The 17,048-nt window shown below is 44.2% G+C and overlaps 2 protein-coding genes across 3 annotated transcripts; one reads left to right on the forward strand and one right to left on the reverse strand.

Moving 5' to 3' along the window:
- Positions 1 to 645: 645 nt before the first annotated feature.
- On the forward strand, positions 646 to 3,158 carry LOC118221525 (bone morphogenetic protein 2-like). Of its 2 annotated transcripts, XM_035406657.1 has the most exons (5): positions 646 to 1,140; positions 1,338 to 1,477; positions 1,576 to 1,692; positions 1,923 to 2,115; positions 2,563 to 3,158. In XM_035406657.1, exons 1-5 carry the CDS (start codon positions 831 to 833, stop codon positions 3,006 to 3,008), a joined length of 1,206 nt encoding a protein of 401 aa, XP_035262548.1. In that variant the 5' UTR covers positions 646 to 830; the 3' UTR covers positions 3,009 to 3,158. The 2 variants fall into 2 exon arrangements, with proteins under 2 accessions (XP_035262548.1, XP_035262549.1); XM_035406658.1 differs by lacking the exon at positions 1,576 to 1,692.
- Positions 3,159 to 4,623: 1,465 nt separating this feature from the next.
- Positions 4,624 to 16,653, reverse strand: LOC118219526 (cardiac-enriched FHL2-interacting protein). Its single transcript, XM_035402740.1, has 2 exons — positions 16,025 to 16,653; positions 4,624 to 11,343 (listed from the first exon to the last, which is right to left on the reverse strand). The coding sequence occupies exon 2, from the start codon at positions 11,213 to 11,215 to the stop codon at positions 5,048 to 5,050; it is 6,168 nt and encodes a 2,055-aa protein (XP_035258631.1). The 5' UTR covers positions 11,216 to 11,343; positions 16,025 to 16,653; the 3' UTR covers positions 4,624 to 5,047.
- Positions 16,654 to 17,048: the final 395 nt, after the last annotated feature.

Genomic DNA, 17,048 nt, shown 5'->3' on the forward strand with positions numbered 1-17,048 from the left:
TAACTTGTCGCCTACACTAGCGAAAACGTCTGCATGTTTCGTTTTCGAGCTCTACTCGCTGTTGACCAAAGAACACATTGTTCTCCAAAGCTATTTAAAATTCACATTTACACTTGGTGAAAAAGGGTTAGGAAACGTACAATACAGTGTGGCTTGAAACAGGCTTTGGGATATGTCTGTTTGCATAGCTTCTCAATGTTCGTTGCTATGTCAAAATATAGCCTACAAGAAACGGATGCTGCAGAAGCAACAAGTGACCGCCTTTCCAAGATGAAAGAACTGTTGAATACATCATTATTTTATCATTCTGATGGATAGCTTAAATAGTGAGCACCTCTTCAAGCAAATAGCAAGGTGTCAGTTTTAAATAACGATTAAATAATTTACTCAGTAGAAACCATTAATAAAAGTGAGACAGGGGTATAGCATATATGATATATTCACCAGATGGATGGGAAAGAGATTTTCGAAAGACTTCTGGAGAAAATGTGCGCGTCACAAACTGTTCCAGAGGCAACAACGACCGAGACAAGCAAATTTGAAAAACAGACCAGAACACTCGTCAGGATAAAGGTTGCCCTGCCATTTAGTGGAGCCATTAGTTAACAATCATTCATCTTGAGGGATTGCCCATTTTGTCAATGTCATCGGACAATGGCAGTATTTGAACATGTTATATATGCAAAACTTGGTAGATTCATCCAGCCTTAAATGTCCGCGCTCAGGATGAATTCAGAACTGAGTGTGGGGCTGAGCCTACCGTCGCGTTAAGAACAGGAAGTGCGCGAGTCGTTAACTCTAAAAAAAAAGTTTCGCTCAGTCTCGCTAGCATGCTTTTACAGGGTCTGTGGGTTGCTTCCATCTTGTCACTGATACTACGACCCTTGTCTTTTTTCAGGGTTTCCTCACAAATTCTTCCGACTGAGACAGAAAGGAAAGACGCGCGTATAGTTGTTTCGCAGGCGATTAAGAGACTGCACGAGGTGTTTCACATTGGAGACCTGCCACAAAAATTAATCCATCACAGAACACCGCCACAGTTCATGGTTGACTTGTTCAATGCTGTGGCGGATTCAAACGGCATAACCAGGGATCCAAAGATTTTGGAAGGCAATGTTGTGCGAAGTTTCCAAGACAGAGGTGTGTATTGCGCGTTTTGGGCTGTGTTCAAGATCATGCATCAAATAAAATGTCAAATGAGTCATTTAATTTATAATGAAGGTAATAAATATCAGAACCTAGATAGATGTAGCAAATAGTTCAAAGTGACTTTTTTTTAAAAATGGTAGGCCTTTAAATTGGCAAGGTTTAGCATGTGTTTTTCTTTCTTTCCACAGTCCACTACGATCGGACATTTCATTTCTTCAATGTGTCGTCATTTGGGAAAAATGAAAAGATGATCAAAGCTGAGTTCCGAATGTTTAGGCGCAAACAAACCATTTTGTCCCGGAATTTGCTTGGGCATCATTTCTACAAAGTAAGTTTACACTGCGTTTTCAGGCTGTCTCATCAAATATACTAATTACGTGCGTTAGTCCAACGTTTTTATTTATTTATTTATTTATTTCTCTTTAGCTTGACCTGTACGAGCTGCTGGACAGTCGAGTGAAGCCATGGAGAGGGAATTTAATCACTTCAAGATTATTACCCGTGTATACCCAGGGGTGGGAAGTGTTCAATGTCACAGATATAGTAAGATACATATCCAAGCAAAAATGTCTATTATTATTATTATTATTATTATTATTATTATTATTATTAAGCATTAGCCGTAGTGAGTCGTCATCCTCCCCCTTACCATCACATTCAATAATTGATGGCACAGTATAACCTAAATGCATAGGGACTTGCTATGTCTCTCGTGCTCTCATGAAGACATAGCCTACCATAACCTCCTCCTATTTTTTATTTTCTCATAACAGGTTTCCAAGTGGATTCATAACAGTAATGCGAACAATGGTATTCTGGCTGTCACGTCTTTGCCATCGGGGAATTTACTGGAATATGTGTTACCAGCCCTTAAAAGAAGCAAGCTGGACGAGAAGAATGCATATTTGGTCATTTTCTCGGACGACGGGCGAAAGATGTCAAAAACAGACTCAGAGCTTTCCCAAGGTAATTATTTAAAATGTGAAATGTGCCATTCAAAGACTCACATAAAATATTCAATTTATTTTCTTACAATATGTTTATAAAACGATTTTTGTCCAGACGTGTATATCATTTTACCTTTGCGAAAGCAATCGCCGTAGCCTAGTCAAGGCCAGGGAAACAAAGAGGGATAATTTACTTATTTCAGCACAAATAACATAGAGGTGCTATATACTGAAAATGAATGTAACTGGGAATGACCTGGTTGTTTGTCGAGGATGTGGCTTGATGAAATCTGGGCCAGTAGGGTAATCCAGAAATGCTGTATCATTTGTTTCGATTACTTGATAGAAGAGTGAAGAACGAGTTCAGACAAGAGATTGAGTAGGTTACCGCAGACTAGGCCAGCACATACGAAGAGCAGAGGACACAGTAGGCTACTTGATATACAGTATTTGTGTATTTTGTTAGGATCGAGAAAGTCGCCTGTCACTGATGCAGCCGTGACGCTAATGAAGACCGAAAACCCAGTGCCAATCACACGAGGGAACAAGAGCAGAAGAACTCGCGCAGCCCCGTATGACTCCAACAGGCACCCAATCACGTGCCAGAGGGTTCCTCTTTACGTGGACTTCGAGAAGATTGGCTGGACCGGATGGATAATCTCGCCACGAGGCTACAATGCGTACCACTGCATTGGATCCTGTCCGTTCCCGCTGGGAGAGAGTTTGAGAGCTACTAACCATGCCACAGTGCAATCCATCGTCAACGCATTAAAGCTTTCCAAAGAAGTGGAGACGCCCTGTTGCGTACCAGACAAACTTCAGTCCATCAGTCTGCTGTATTTTGACGACGAGGAAAATGTAGTTCTGAAACAGTACGACGACATGGTGGCACTCAGTTGCGGCTGTCATTAATCGCAGATCATAATTTGTGTAATATGAACACGTTTACTGATATTTTGGAATGGAATACTTTGAATGGACGTATTTCCCATAAAACTATAATGCACATCCTAGCAAAATGAAATGTAATAATGACCAAATATTGCACTATTTTTCCAAATAAAGAATCTATCCCTACCTATGCTGCAATATTGAAGTATGATGTTGCTTTTTGGTTCTTGAGAGATGCTCTTTTTCAAAGCGATCCAAAATATGGGAGATACTCTTTTTTTATTATTTTTTTTAAATGACGATTTTCACATATTAGGCTACATATATTTATGATAATATAATTTCTTTAAAAATCAAACATAGCCTACAGGTTTCCGCTATTTGGCTAACAAACTGGATACTTTTGAGCCGGTTGGAAATATTTGACATATCGCTGCAGTCCCTTTTCTGAGGGAGGAAAGGTACTGCACAGCGCTGACCTAGGTGCTGATGATTTGCATTTGGTCTCTGTTCTATGAATTCTTACCTATAGCTGCTAGATTTACTTAAACGATTAGCCTATATTCATTATTCATTCCGCAAGTTTTGGAACACGAAACTGGGCATTTTGGAAGCAATCAATCAACCAAAAGTTGTTTCCACCCCCCACCCCCCTCAGAATAGCCTTATCCAGATGACTTGCTAAAAATGCAATTACGTGCTTTAAATTCAATTTAGTCAAGCTAAAGTAAGCCTAATCAATATTAGAGTTTCATGAAAATAGCGAACACGAATGCTTTCATTCGCAATGGATTTGTATTACTTGAGTAATTTACAATATAAATCAGCTAAATGATTTATACTTTATGTTTTATTAAGTTTAAGACGTTGATTACGCTTGATTTGTTTCTCTTATGCAACTACACATACATTTTTACTGATATGCGAGAAGCCATGGCTCTTTATTTGATTTTTCTCTGTGGACCTTAAATTCCTTCTTGATACTATGACATTTAGGCTACCCACATATTGCTGCAGAAAATCAGGTTTGTTAGCTGTTTATTATCACATAATTAATTATGACGTTTGTTTCCATGCAGAAGACAGATGACTGAAAAAGACATTTCTAGAATGAATTACGGAAATACTTTTTGGGGAAATACGAAAAAATCCAGCAGAATGAGGTAACGTTGAATCAGATGGCTGTTTATGTCCATTAGGGGGCCTCATAGTGCAAATCAGAAAGGCGCAGCCCCTTGGTAGAACCGGTTACCGCGCCACACAGTGGAGATGACGGACAATTTAATCAGGATAGCCATTTGACGCTTCTTTTTTTGCCATGTTAATTAATATTACAAAGAAGCCAATTCATGTAACGGGTCTACTCGGGAACTTCAGGGTTTATTATTAAGTAACAAGACGTAAAGAGTCTTATATTTTGTATTTTGTATAAAATAAATGTATCCAACTTCAGGACTGGCATCATGTAAGAGGTAAATCATATTAAGGGAAAATATTTCACACACAGTTTAATGCTTCCAAAATATTAGCTGCACCACAAAGATATTTCAACCAGGCAGGCCTTTGTCACTTGCAACTGAAACACTTAATTAATGAGCATTAAATATGCGAAAAAAGTTAATGAATCCTTTGATAATTCTTGTGTACCAAGTGTGATTTTTATTATCATGATTGGAATGGTTTAAATATATGTATATTTTTTTCACTTTTGCACAAAACCTTGTTTCAATAAATAGCCCTGCTTTATCTAAGTATTCATCACAAAATCAAAACCATTAAAAAAATGAAACTTATTCAGTTTATCAACAGATTTTACACATTCTACAACAGAACTGGCAATGCTTAAAACTTTATGAAAATTTGATTTGAATATTTACTTTAATACTTTATAGCAACCATATTTTTCATATGAAGGCTCTACAGATACATTGTCTCCTCTCGTTTGTATGTACATATATACTGTGCTTCCTTTTTACTTTATTCCAGTATCTTTCATTACGCTCAAAAGCATTTACAAAATAAACAAAACAGTGCATTTTAACAACCGGTAATCCCTGAATTCAAACGTTGTCTACAGCAAAGCTGTCCAGTTCACTCGCTGACACGGCATTCAGATTTCTAGAGTTTGTGCAGTCCTCATCATCCATGTACAAGGGTTCCTCTGGAAAGCAATCATATGGTACACACGCAGGCTCAATGTAGGTTTCTGCTTCTTTACTTTGAGTCTGTTGGCAGTCCTCCTGTCTACAGGGGGCGCTCCTGCTCTGTAGCGTTTCCTGATCCTCCATCAGAGAGGCTGGAGTCTGAGAGGTAGAGCCCTGGGGTGGTAAAGTTGAAATGGGAACAGGTACAAACCCAGGGTACAGCAGGTAAGGGGCGTTCAAAATCTCCATGGATGGCGGGTGAGATGAGACAACCTCTGGGGCCTGCACTGGAAGTTGAATGTACTTTCCTGTTTCGGGGTCGAAGAACATCTTCGTCCTGACCTGCACAGGCATGTCGACCATGAAGTACTGCCCCGAATCGGGATCCTGCAGCAGCTTTCTTTGAGTCACTGGGAAGGACTGAGAGACTGTGTTTGGGGTGGGCTGGGAGGGACTGGGTTCAGGGCAGAACTTGAGTGCTGGTGATGGGGGGTATGCAGGCTGGGAGGGACTGGGTTCAGGGCAGAACTTGAGTGCTGGTGATGGGGGGTATGCAGGCTGGGAGGGACTGGGTTCAGGGCAGAACTTGAGTGCTGGTGATGGGGGGTATGCAAGCTGGGAGGGACTGGGTTCAGGGCAGAACTGGGGCTCCAGTGATGGGGGGTGCGCTGACTGGGAGGGACTAGGTTCAGGGCAGTACTGGGGTGCTGGTGATGGGGGGTGTGCGGGTTGGGAGGGATCAGGTTTAGGGCAGAACTGGGGTGCTGCTGGTGGGGAGTGTGCAGGCTGGGAGGGATCGGGTTTAGGGCAGAACTGGGGTGCCGGTGATGGGGGGTGTGGATGCTGGGAGGGATCGGGTTTAGGGCTGAACTGGGGTGCCGGTGATGGGGGGTGTGGATGCTGGGAGGGACCGGGTTCAGGGCAGAACTTGGGTGCTGGTGATGGTGTGTGCGCTGGCTGCAAAGGTAGAGTTTCGGCAGGGGGCTGTGGTTGAGATCGGCGTTCTCGGGCAGAATTCGAGCGGGCCCGGCTTTTACCCTCGTGTTTGCCCTCAGCTTCCGCCTTCTTCATCCTCTTGTTCGTCAGCCTCTTTGCACGGCGCAGGGCTTTCTCGCTTTTCGGGAGGACAGGAGGCGGTTTTCCAAGCGGCTGGACTTCACCAGCACTGCAGACAGACTCTGATTTTTCACTGGGCTCTTTAACGCCTACTGTTTCTTCAATGTGGAGAGAGCCGGACGCTTTCTCTTCCACCACGTCCACACCGTTAGCCGAGCTACTCTCCAGTCCCCCCAACAGTGCGCTCGCAGCCAGGCGGCCTTCCTCTGGGTCTCGAGATGGAGGACTGAGAGTTCCTGCCTGAGGGCTCCACTGAGGGCTCCTGTGTTCCTGCGCCGCTGGTGTGACAGAGGGTTGCGCCATCGGGGACCTTACGGGTGTCTCTCTCAAGCGCGAGCCTCTGCGAGATACCGAGGCTTCGCGAGGGGAGTGGACCCTAACACGCTCCCTCAGGCGGCCACGTTCGTCCTCGCCTTTTTCGGACCCGCTCCAGCTGTCCCTGGGAGAGCTTAGCCTGAAGTCCTCAGGAAACGACCTGTGTAAAGGCGACTTTATGGTCTTAGTTAGAGGAGAAGTCCGGAAAAAAGTGTTGTCTTTTACTTTAAATAGGGTGGGCTTAATGGAGGAGGGGGAGGAGGTGTTTGAACGTGGGGTTTGCGATTTAGCGTATTCTATCAGGCACCGGACCCATCCGCCTTCGTCCAAGTCGTTGAGTGAGGTGGTGCTTCCCAACTTGTGTGGTGTACTCTCCCTCAAAGGTGAAGCAACCGATCTTGTATCTATCTCACTTTCACCATCACTTATTGCATAGTACTGCAGTGGCGACATCTCAGCTGGGTCTTTTGTTGCCATCTTGTTCAAGGACTCTTCACTTTCTTCCCCTTGACCTTCAGCATCACCCGAAGCAGAACGTGCTTGCATTTCTTGTTCCGGGGATTTGCTCTTGATTTCCTCCGCAGAAAGGTGTGGGTCTGCGGAGGACTCTGTGGGCATGCCAGTTTGACTTGGCTGTCCCTCTCCCTTTATGTCTGGCTTCGGGGGCACAGGCGGTGCTGGGCGTCGTTTGCGGTGGACGGTAACAGCCTGTTCTCTGATGGCCTCCTGGGTAATATCATTTGGCACTGTTTCCCTGCTGTCCTGAATTTCACTGGGAAATTCCTTTTCGGTTTCAGTGCTCTCTTCCAAGATGACTTCAAAGCCCCCATGCTTTGCGTTTTTTGTTTCTGTGTTTGAACGTGGTAAAAGTTGTTTGTGGTCTTCCTCATGTTTCTGAGTCGCTTCCTGTTTTTCTTCCCTCTTATCTTGCTTTTCAGTCACCTCTTCTTTGGCTTTGTGTTCTCTCATTGAAAATACGTCCTTAACTTTGTCCTTCAATTTACGTATTTGCTTTAATTTGCTGTCTTTCTCTTTACCAGCAAGTGTTGAATCAGATTTTCCATTCCCCTTTGAATCTATTTTTTCCTTCATCAATGTGCCTTTTTCTTGCTCATTTTGTTGTGTTACATTTACTCCTGCACTAGTCTGTTCACTGTCCCTTCCGTCCTCCTGTTTTGCCCGCTCTTTGCTTTTTGATCTTGTGTCTCTCACCTTACTTTCTTTTTCTTTCTCTGCAAATGTGTCGAGTTCTCTCTTTGGGGACTCCTGTTGAATGACAGCCCTCTCATTATTTGCAAGTACATTATTTTCAGAAGGCTGGTACTCTTTTATTTCATTCCAGTGCTTCTTTTGGTCTTCTTCTACAACTGCAAACCTGCCATGTGTAGTTAAGGGCTTGTTCATTTCTGCAGGCAAGCCCATATTCACTACGTTTTTCTCTCCAATGAAATGCATATCGTTTTCTGTGCTTTTGAGTGAAGTTTTCTCCTCTCTAATTCCATGTACTTCCTCCAGCACTTTCTTTTTGTCCTGCTTATTTCCTGTAATTGCTAATGCTTCATTTTCAGCAGCACTCTCCTTGATTAACAGTGAGTCCTGCACTGGCTGCAGACATTCTGTACTTGCAAGTGAACCCCTTGTTTTGGGTGGGTTCCCTCTAGTTGAGTGCAGTAGCCTTTCAGGGCCTTCCTCTGTGTCAGGCAAAACATTTTCACTTCTGAGAAGCCTGCTCTTTGACTCCACCCCTGCTTCCTCAAGTACTTCCTGTCGAGTATTGCCATTTCTGCTATTTGCATTAATTTCATTTCTGACAAACTCGCTATCTCTTGTTAATAGTACACCCTCGTGGGATTTCAATGCCTCTATATCACCTGCAACATGCTTTTCCTTTGTGGGAAATTCACCCTGTTCCACATTCTGGTGCTCTTTGTTTTGTAGATCTCCACTTGTGAAGATAGGTTTGTTGTATCTTGTCACAACAGCATCATTTTCCTCATCTGCTTGGTCACTCTCATTATCTTCTTTTATTGTGTAGCGCTCATTTTTAATGAATTGGTTTTGTCGGGCTGAAAATACGTGGTTAGTCCGAACATCCTTTTTATCATGTTCTTTCTCCTGCACTGGAGTTAGTCTTTGCTTAGGGTTTTCTTTACTGGCCAGTGATTTTTCTTTAGTGTGGTGTTTATCTAAATGATCAAATGTCTCCTGTTTAACACTGTCCCTTTTCTGTGCTGCAAATTGATTTTTTGAATAATTCTTTTCTACCAGTTCAACTCTGTCTTTTACTGAAAGAGCTGGTTTCTTTTTACTGTTTTCATTCTGTTTATTCACATGAATGTCATCCCTGTCATTGTGCCTGTCTCCTCCATCATGATAATCATCCCCAGTTCTGATTTCATTCTGCTCAACCTCTGCGCCATTTATGAAAAGCCTGTCTCTCAAAGAGCGTGTTTCTTTAATTCCGCTCTCTTTTCCACTATCATTAATGGCAGAGTAGCTAACAGCCATGTCCACCACTGGCTCTATGGTCTCTGTGACGCTTGCTGCCTTGTACAGATTAAGTGCCGGGTAAGGGTGACTGCTGCCTTGCCTCTCCCACAGTTGAGCTCTATCGGATTTTGGCTGCTGTAGGCCACGGTACTGATCGTTTCCACTTTCGGCGTGCTGGATTTTGCCTGGCGCACTTTCCCGCGTGCTGTTCAAGTTTCCGTAGACGGCGGCTTCTTTTACACCGTAGGGTGAACTTAATGTCAAATAGTCACCTGATATGCCTCCGTCGGCAGGTTTTTTATGATCGACGGTTTGGGCATCAGTTGACTCCGGAGCAACCTCACCGGCAGGCCGGACATCGCTCACTTTTGGCTGGAGGGACTCATGAGCCTCGGCGACAGGGGCCTCAGAAATAGCCGCCACATATTTGGGTTCAGCGGTCTCTGGCTTGGAGGGCTGCTTGCCGAAGTCTGTCGTTTTGAACTTTGTGGGGCTGTACGTACTCTTGACACGTTTTCTGTTGTCCTTGAGGTTGAACAGCAGGCCAGAGGCGATGGCCTTGTAGCTGTTGCGCGACTTGGCCTCGCCGGTCGGCTTCGCGGAGGCATCGGTGAAGGAGGACGGCGAGAGGTCGAGGTCAAGGCTGGAGGGTGAGAGAGTGGACTGCAGAACCTCGGACGTCCCCGTTCCCTGTCTGGTGTTAATAATGGGAGTGAGCAGCTGGGAGATGCTGAACGGAGTTGAGCTGGTAGATGCAGGCTCATCCACCGTCTTGACCGCCATGACCGTTGTGACCGCGGTGACCGGGGTGACCGCTGCGACCGATGTGCTGGGCGTGACCACTGTGATTGATGTGATGGGCGTGACCACTGTGACCGTTGTAATGGGTATGACCGGTGTTGCCACGGTGGCCACCCCAGCTGCTGCGACTGTCCCGTTTGCTCTGCCCATGGGTGCCACTCCCAGCTTGCCCTGGACCTCTCTTTCCCTGCATGACGCAGCCATTCTGGGGCGGCTCCAGGGTAGAGCGGCCATCGTTTGGTCCCTACTCTTCCTCCAGGGAGGAAGGCAGCTACCCGACTCTGACTCGCTCCTCTGCTCAACAGCTGTTGTCTTCTGCGGGAGAACAGAAGAAGGAGGTGCAGCAGGGGGTGTGGGGGGAGGGGGTGTGGAGGGAGGGGGCGTGGAAGGGGGTGGAGGAGCAGGAGAGACCGCGGCATCTTCAGACTTAGTTTGGTTGGGTTCGTTCTCTTTTGGCGCTGGGATTTGTAATCCGTGTTCTGCTGTCAGCTCTTTGTAAAGCGGAGAGTCGTACCACATGGGGCGTTGGTTTGCAGACACGGGATCCGGCGTGTGGTTTTGCTCCAGCAGGATCCTGTCTCGCCACGACTCAAACGGACTGTCTTCGCTGTGGAGGAAAAAGTTCTTGTTGCTAGGTTTCCTCAGCTTGCCGGATTTGCCACGTTTGCTTTTGGAAGACTTTCCCGACGGTTTTTCCGGGTCCTTCTTTGCGGTCTGAGTCGGCGCATCCCCGGAAGAGTGAAAATGGTTTTTGGTTGGCTTGAAATGACCCCTCTCGTGTCCGGCTGACGGTTCTCCTCGGACGTTCAGCAGGGCCGAGTTTTCCCACAAGTCATTGCTGCTATTTTTGTATTCAAAATCCTTGATCGATCGTACTTGTCCTCTCTGGTGGCTCTCAGCAGTAGTGCCACCGCCGCTGGTGACCAGTGCACTCCTGCTGTGCTGCCAGGCCGTTTCTATAGCACCGTTTTTGAGCCCCTTCCTCGCCATGTCCAAAACCGACTGCTGGAATGTTGCGCCAACCGTTGGCTCCCCCGCAGCGGCCACCCCCCCTCCGTTCTGCCTCCTGCCCTGGGAGAGCGCCTTCTGGCCATTGAACTTCAGGACGTCCGCGTTGTGGGCGTCCAGCGAGAAGGCGTCGTAGCGCTCGACGGGGGAGGAGGCAAACTCGGAGTCGTTGTAGACGGCCTCGTCGCCGATGCACAGGCTCCTGAAGGCGCGGTCGGTGAGGCTGCTCACCTCCCTGTCCGTGTCGTCCATGAAGCTCCCCACGCTCGAAGTGTCGCTAAAGCCGTCTGTGTATTTGTAGAGCCCCTGCATGCCTCCTCCGTGAGTCAGGTGGCGCTTGTCCAGGCAGCTCATCCCCGGCGCGCATTCGCATACGAGGGGCCAGTTGCTGCAATCTGTCTCTGTCTACCGGCCGCCTTCCTTATGCTCGCTCGAATGTGACCAGTTCACCTTCCAAAAGGTGATATGATCTCTTTTCTGACCTGCAAAGGAAGCAGAGGAAAAAATAAATCAGTACAGATAAACCAGTTTCAAAGGACAAAATCTTTGTACTGATGTGAGGGTATCTCTTGGCTCCTGAGAAAATCCTCAGAAGCATGCTTTTTCTGCTTATGTGGAGTCAGACAATCAATAGCAGGCAATCAACTTAAATAGCTTGAATGATCTTAACATAGCACCAAGGATTTCATAATTCAATAAAAACAGAGCCTTCATATTGTTCTGAAAAGTGCTACATGCTATGTACAAATTAGTGCTGTATAAGGCCATCAGGTATGCAGTTTTGTGCTCATCACTTAATTAAATATGCTACCCAGGGAGACACAGAAGAGGGGCAGTAGAGAGACAGGAAGTTTGATTGCTGTATGTGTAAGACCCTCCCTCCCAGTTCGAACACTCTTTTTAGAATATCAAAAACAAAACAAGACGTCACATTCAATCCACCATCTACCCAACCCCTCCCTTCCTCTAGTCTGTTTTCCATTTCCAGACCCTTAACCATCTGCTCTACAGTGCCGCAAACACATTATGGTTAGATACAAAACAAAAACAACAAGACAGGTCGTGACAGCACAGGCCAAGTCAGGCTGTGGCAGGACAGAACAGGACCGTGCAGCAGCTGTTAGTCTTCACATTGAGCTAGTTACAGTCAACTATTTTGGAAGGGATGTTTTGAAGTTTATGGATTAGTCCTGGAATACCTATCCATAAAATGAATACTAAAAACACATAAAATGTACTTATCATATCAATGCCAATGACAGAAAACTGCCAGTCACCTGAAAGATAAATGTACTGCATGATCACTCATTTATTTGACCAGGTAAGTTAGTTAAGAACACGTTCTCTTTGTCAACTCTTTATCAATGACTTGTCTAAGAGGTCCAGGGGCTACCAAAGCAGCCATTGGCAAATACAAACTCAGCTTAGCGACATGACAGGATAACAGGGCCAGAAACTGTTCATTTGTTTGTTCTCTTTTTTCCGCCATTTTGGATTTGGCAGTTGCATTATTCTTTCATGTAGCAGCTATGCCACTCAAATCCATGTAGGGAGCACTGCAGTTGAAGCGCCTGCGCTCTTTGAGTACACTCAGCCAATGGCTATTCTTCATACTAATAGCCATAAATCATACAACAGGAGAGTTAGAACCAATCAGAAGTGTTAAAAGTGAATATAGTTTGGTACATGTTTGCTTTGTTGAACTTCTGGTATCAGGAAGAGTCCAGGGCCAATATTCATAAACCTAGGATCTATCATCAGTTTTGCCTGTTAGCTCATGATAGATATGGTTAAGATACGGACAGTGACAACTGAGCCATCAGTACTCCTGGAATGCATAATGAATATGGGTCCAGACACGTAGCTAGAACAGCTCAAGGAACTCAGGCCATCCATACTCCATACTCCTACTGGACAATGCCCCACATTGCCTGCTTTTGCAGACTTCCAGTGAAAGCCAGCTAATGACACAGTTCAAATTCATACTGTTGGTGACTAGCTTATATGGTTCTTATGGAGGAACTTGGCAGTAAATTTGGTTGTTAAAACAAATCATCCACAATTGACACTTTGGAAATTGACTGTGGATGGACCAAGCCAATGCTTGAGTAATATATTTGCAAAAGTAAGCATTTATACGTTGGAAATAAAAAAATAAATGCCAGTCAAACCATTCATGTTGAGCATGGCAGATTTGACCTTTTATGTATGTATGTCTGGTTTGTCCTATCATCATTTACAGTGCAGCAGGCAGTGCTCCATACTACATATAAGCTATTAAAAGAAACACTTATTTTAAGACACGCTCTTTATCACCCTAAATATCAGGCCTGTTCACAGTGGTGTTGGGTGGGTGGGGATTTGGGAGGCTACAGGGCATTTGGCACAGGTACCTCTGACCCCATTACCCATAGGTGCACCCCCATCCATGACTCCCAATCACTTTTTGCTGCCCTTGAAACTGCCCAGATTTTTTTGCAGGCTCTAAGCCTGGTGAAATGTTATCACTCCAAGGATAACATTTCTCCAAAAGGGTTAAGGGCCTAAAATTACCAACATGTGGATTAGATTGTTTCCTCCTGCTGAACATTTTTTTTAAACTATCACTGCTAAGCAGTATCTTTGGCCTGGCATGAATCCTCTAAAAGAAGACTGACATATTCCAGTACAAGATGAATTTTAAAAATCATATTTAAAGAATACTTGTGTTGAATATTTCTAAATTCAGGTCACAGAATGCACAGCATTGGATTACACCATCAGTTTGGGTGTGTAACAGACCAGTTAAGGAGCTTCCTCATCATTAGGGAAGTACACTATTTGCAGAAAGAGTTGAAAATCAACATGGTACGCAAGTGTAGTTTACTTAAAAATGCTAGTCACACCTTATTGCAGTTTGTTTTGCATGTTATATATGTTTAAATATGAAAATACCATCAGGTACTATAAATGAACATCTTCTCACTGCACCTTATTTATATGGCTATTATTATTTAGTATTTAGTAATGGCTTTGGGAATCATGGCACCCAGTTTAACATGCTTATCTAATCTGTTGCCACAGCTTCAGTTGCTAAGGAAGTGACCTAATCCTTTTGTGACTCTGCAGATGGAAGCAGCTGTTTACTACAGTTTTAGTCCCAATATAAAATGAATGAGATCACATTGCAAACATAGGGTATTGGCACTGTGAATAATGGGTGTCCTATGAAAAATATTTCTGAGGTGGGATGAGGCAGCAAGCACATATATGTATAGTATATGTCAACGTTAAAATGATTTTAAATGTATTTGATAGCGTGCTCAATTAGAATTAGTTATACTCTTTTAAAATATCAGTATTACATAATTATACAGTACTGAGAGCTGACATGACAATTTTCATGCTGGTGTTATGTTTAAAGCATTCTGCAAAGGTATGCCTTGATCAGCTACAGTAGGTCATAGGTACATTTTCACCCAAGCTCAATGAAGCTCAGTTGCAGTACACGGTATAAGGTATTTTTGGACTTTAAACATCATCTTAAGTTACCCATATGGTCATTCTATAGCTACGATGGTATGAAAAGAGGGTGATGATTATTAAAAAATATGGCTCAAGGTTAAGCACAAATTTGACATGTTATGTATTTTTTCAAAACTTGTATTAACCCTATCGATATCCATGCTGTCTGAAAACATGTCAACATCTCAAATGTAGTATTGCATTGACTTCATCATTTTACATATGTTTGTGTGTGTGCATAATGTATGTATGCATGCACATTTGCATGTGTGCATGCGTGTGTGTGTGTCTCGGAGCGTTTGTATGCTTGTGTAATGCGAGTGCATGCACGTGTGTGAAGCTGTACACTGTATATATGTATTTTTAAAGCTGAAATATGATATATTTTTAAAAATCTCCACTTAAAGAAATTACTAAATTATTCGGTTTACTCATGCAGTTGCATTTCTGAGTGCTAATGACAATCAAAAAAAAGTTGTATTGCATGTTTTTGCCCTTAGATGGATGCTGCAGTTCTCATACTCTATTAACCAATGCGCCAAGCCTAAATTCTTCAGTAAATATACAGCTTTGTCAGTTGATAAGGTGCAGGGTGGGTAAGTGAACTGGGATAAATGTGAGATAAAGAAAACATTGCATAGCTATATTATACATAAATATCAACGGGATTGGAGATGCACAGGCACCAAATTAAAATAGCCACCTGACTGGCCACCACAGCATTTTAAGAGTTGCCATTAACCTTGAGAATGCAAGTAAAACATAGCATCTTACGCAGTTAATTTTACTGCAGCTGTCAAGCTATCTTTGTGGGGGCTTAGAATAACTCACGAGACCATTTATATCCTCTGAACTGAACTAAGGGTTTTACTTCCAGCCCTAGCTTTACTCTGTCCTGAACGTTACAACGCACCTTCAAAGCGAAGCATGGGGATGAAGAATAGTGCGATATCAAATGTACAGCATATCTTTGCTTACATAATTTTGATAATAAGTAGCTTAAAAGAATGAGCAGCGAATGACTGCTTCATTTTACGGAAAGAAATGCATTGTTGCTTGGTGGAGTCATATCTGTTTAAAGTTGATAAATGCTTGATAGGGCATGGTGGCCACTGTACAGTATTTTTATGTTGACAGAATTCAATACTGCCACCGTCCACTTTTAAATTTGAGTAAGTAATATGCCCTCCATCTCCAAGAAAATTTGGCTGCCATTTACGAAAAAATCTCATTGCTTTATAATTTGATATAGTCGCATGTCGCAGTCTGGGTGGTTTCCCAGCCGGAGCAAGTTTATTTTTACAGTACCGAACCTTCTCACAAACCTAACACCGCTAGGGTTGCCTCCGCAGAGCTCATCAGCAGACCAAAATGTCAAAATACAGACTAGAGAGACAAGTAGATATTTGTGCGAGATTATTTCAAAAAGCAATAAAATTTGAGAATAAACAAAACAAAGCTAATTCATAAGCAAATCCATTATAAACCATTTTCTTTTTAGTTGGTTGTAGTTCAAGGCAAACATAAAATAAAAGAGGTTGATCTTAGATTGTTGGCAGGAAGAAAGATTACATAGGCCAAAAAGCGTAATTCCTATTTGTTATTTCCCCTTAAAAAATTTTGCCAAAAAAGACGGTAAACAGCCCTGTCGTACTGCACCTTTTGTTCCTGGTCTCCATGCTGAGGTGAGAGCTCGTGCCAGGCCTCACAGCGAGGGAGACGGAGAGATGAAGGCAGAGAGAGAGAGGAAGAGAGGGCAGGGTTCAGGCAGAGATCCTAAGGCTGTGGTCAGGGCCAGACCGCTGCTGAATGGACATGGTCCTTTCCTGTTCGTTCTAGGAGAAGCGGAGCTTCGACAATCACACGCCTTTCCCCTCAGTATCGGCAGGGAACTTGCCAGCCTTGGGCGAGTCTTTAGCGTGCTCCGGCCTCTAGGCCCATGTGAAACAGAGCTAGGGGAGCAGGGCTGGAGAAAGTGAAACGCCCCCCCCGAAATAGAAGCAGGGGTGGCCAAAGAAGCCAAACACAGTTGTAACATGGGGAGGAGGTGGGGGGAGAGGCTAGCTGGCACAGATATCGGAACAACCATTCGGTGTCGAGTAACAGGAACATGAAACAGACACACTCCCCAGCTATTTCTGTGTGTGGAGCTCTGATCCCCTTAAAGTCCTCTTACCTTTTAGCATGTCCAGCGGTGGCTAGCGCTGAGAGGCGACCAGGTGTTTAAAGCGAGGGGTCTTTCTCTCTCCGGGAGCGTTTGTGTTGTTCAGCTGGTGGAGGATCTGGCGCCCATGAGTCAGGGTGTTTCAGCGAACAGGTGCCCGGAAAATAAATAAACCATTGCATCACCCCCCCCAACATGTCACGTACTTCTGATGTGAGCGTGAGTTGCAACAGGCTTCTGATTACCACAGCTGATTATGACGGCTTGGACCACTAATTATTCAGATCGCTTTACTTGTTTACTGAAAGTCTTTACAAACAATGCAGAGGGCACAGACCGCTCGCAGGGTTCAGATGGACAGCGGGGTTGTTGTCCTCGTCTCAGCTTTCCCGAGATGGACGCTAAGTGCTTTTTGATGACTTTTTTTGAAGCGCATGACAGGGCTGGTGCTGAACATCCTCCTCGGTCTGTTTTAAGTGATCCTGAGCAATTTTTTGCTTTCGAAATCATCTATGAACA

The sequence above is a fragment of the Anguilla anguilla genome, chromosome 2, assembly GCF_013347855.1.
Source record: "Anguilla anguilla isolate fAngAng1 chromosome 2, fAngAng1.pri, whole genome shotgun sequence".
Classification (NCBI taxonomy): domain Eukaryota; kingdom Metazoa; phylum Chordata; class Actinopteri; order Anguilliformes; family Anguillidae; genus Anguilla; species Anguilla anguilla.

Excerpts from the sequence above, each read along its gene's own strand:
- LOC118221525 (XM_035406657.1), top strand. The coding sequence starts at position 831 with ATGCTTTTACAGGGTCTGTGGGTTGCTTCCATCTTGTCACTGATACTA. Across the intron at positions 1,693-1,922 it reads TGTTCAATGTCACAGATATA|GTTTCCAAGTGGATTCATAA; the intron begins GTAAGATACATA and ends TTCTCATAACAG. Across the intron at positions 2,116-2,562 it reads AGACTCAGAGCTTTCCCAAG|GATCGAGAAAGTCGCCTGTC; the intron begins GTAATTATTTAA and ends GTATTTTGTTAG.
- LOC118219526 (XM_035402740.1), bottom strand. The coding sequence starts at position 11,215 with ATGAGCTGCCTGGACAAGCGCCACCTGACTCACGGAGGAGGCATGCAG.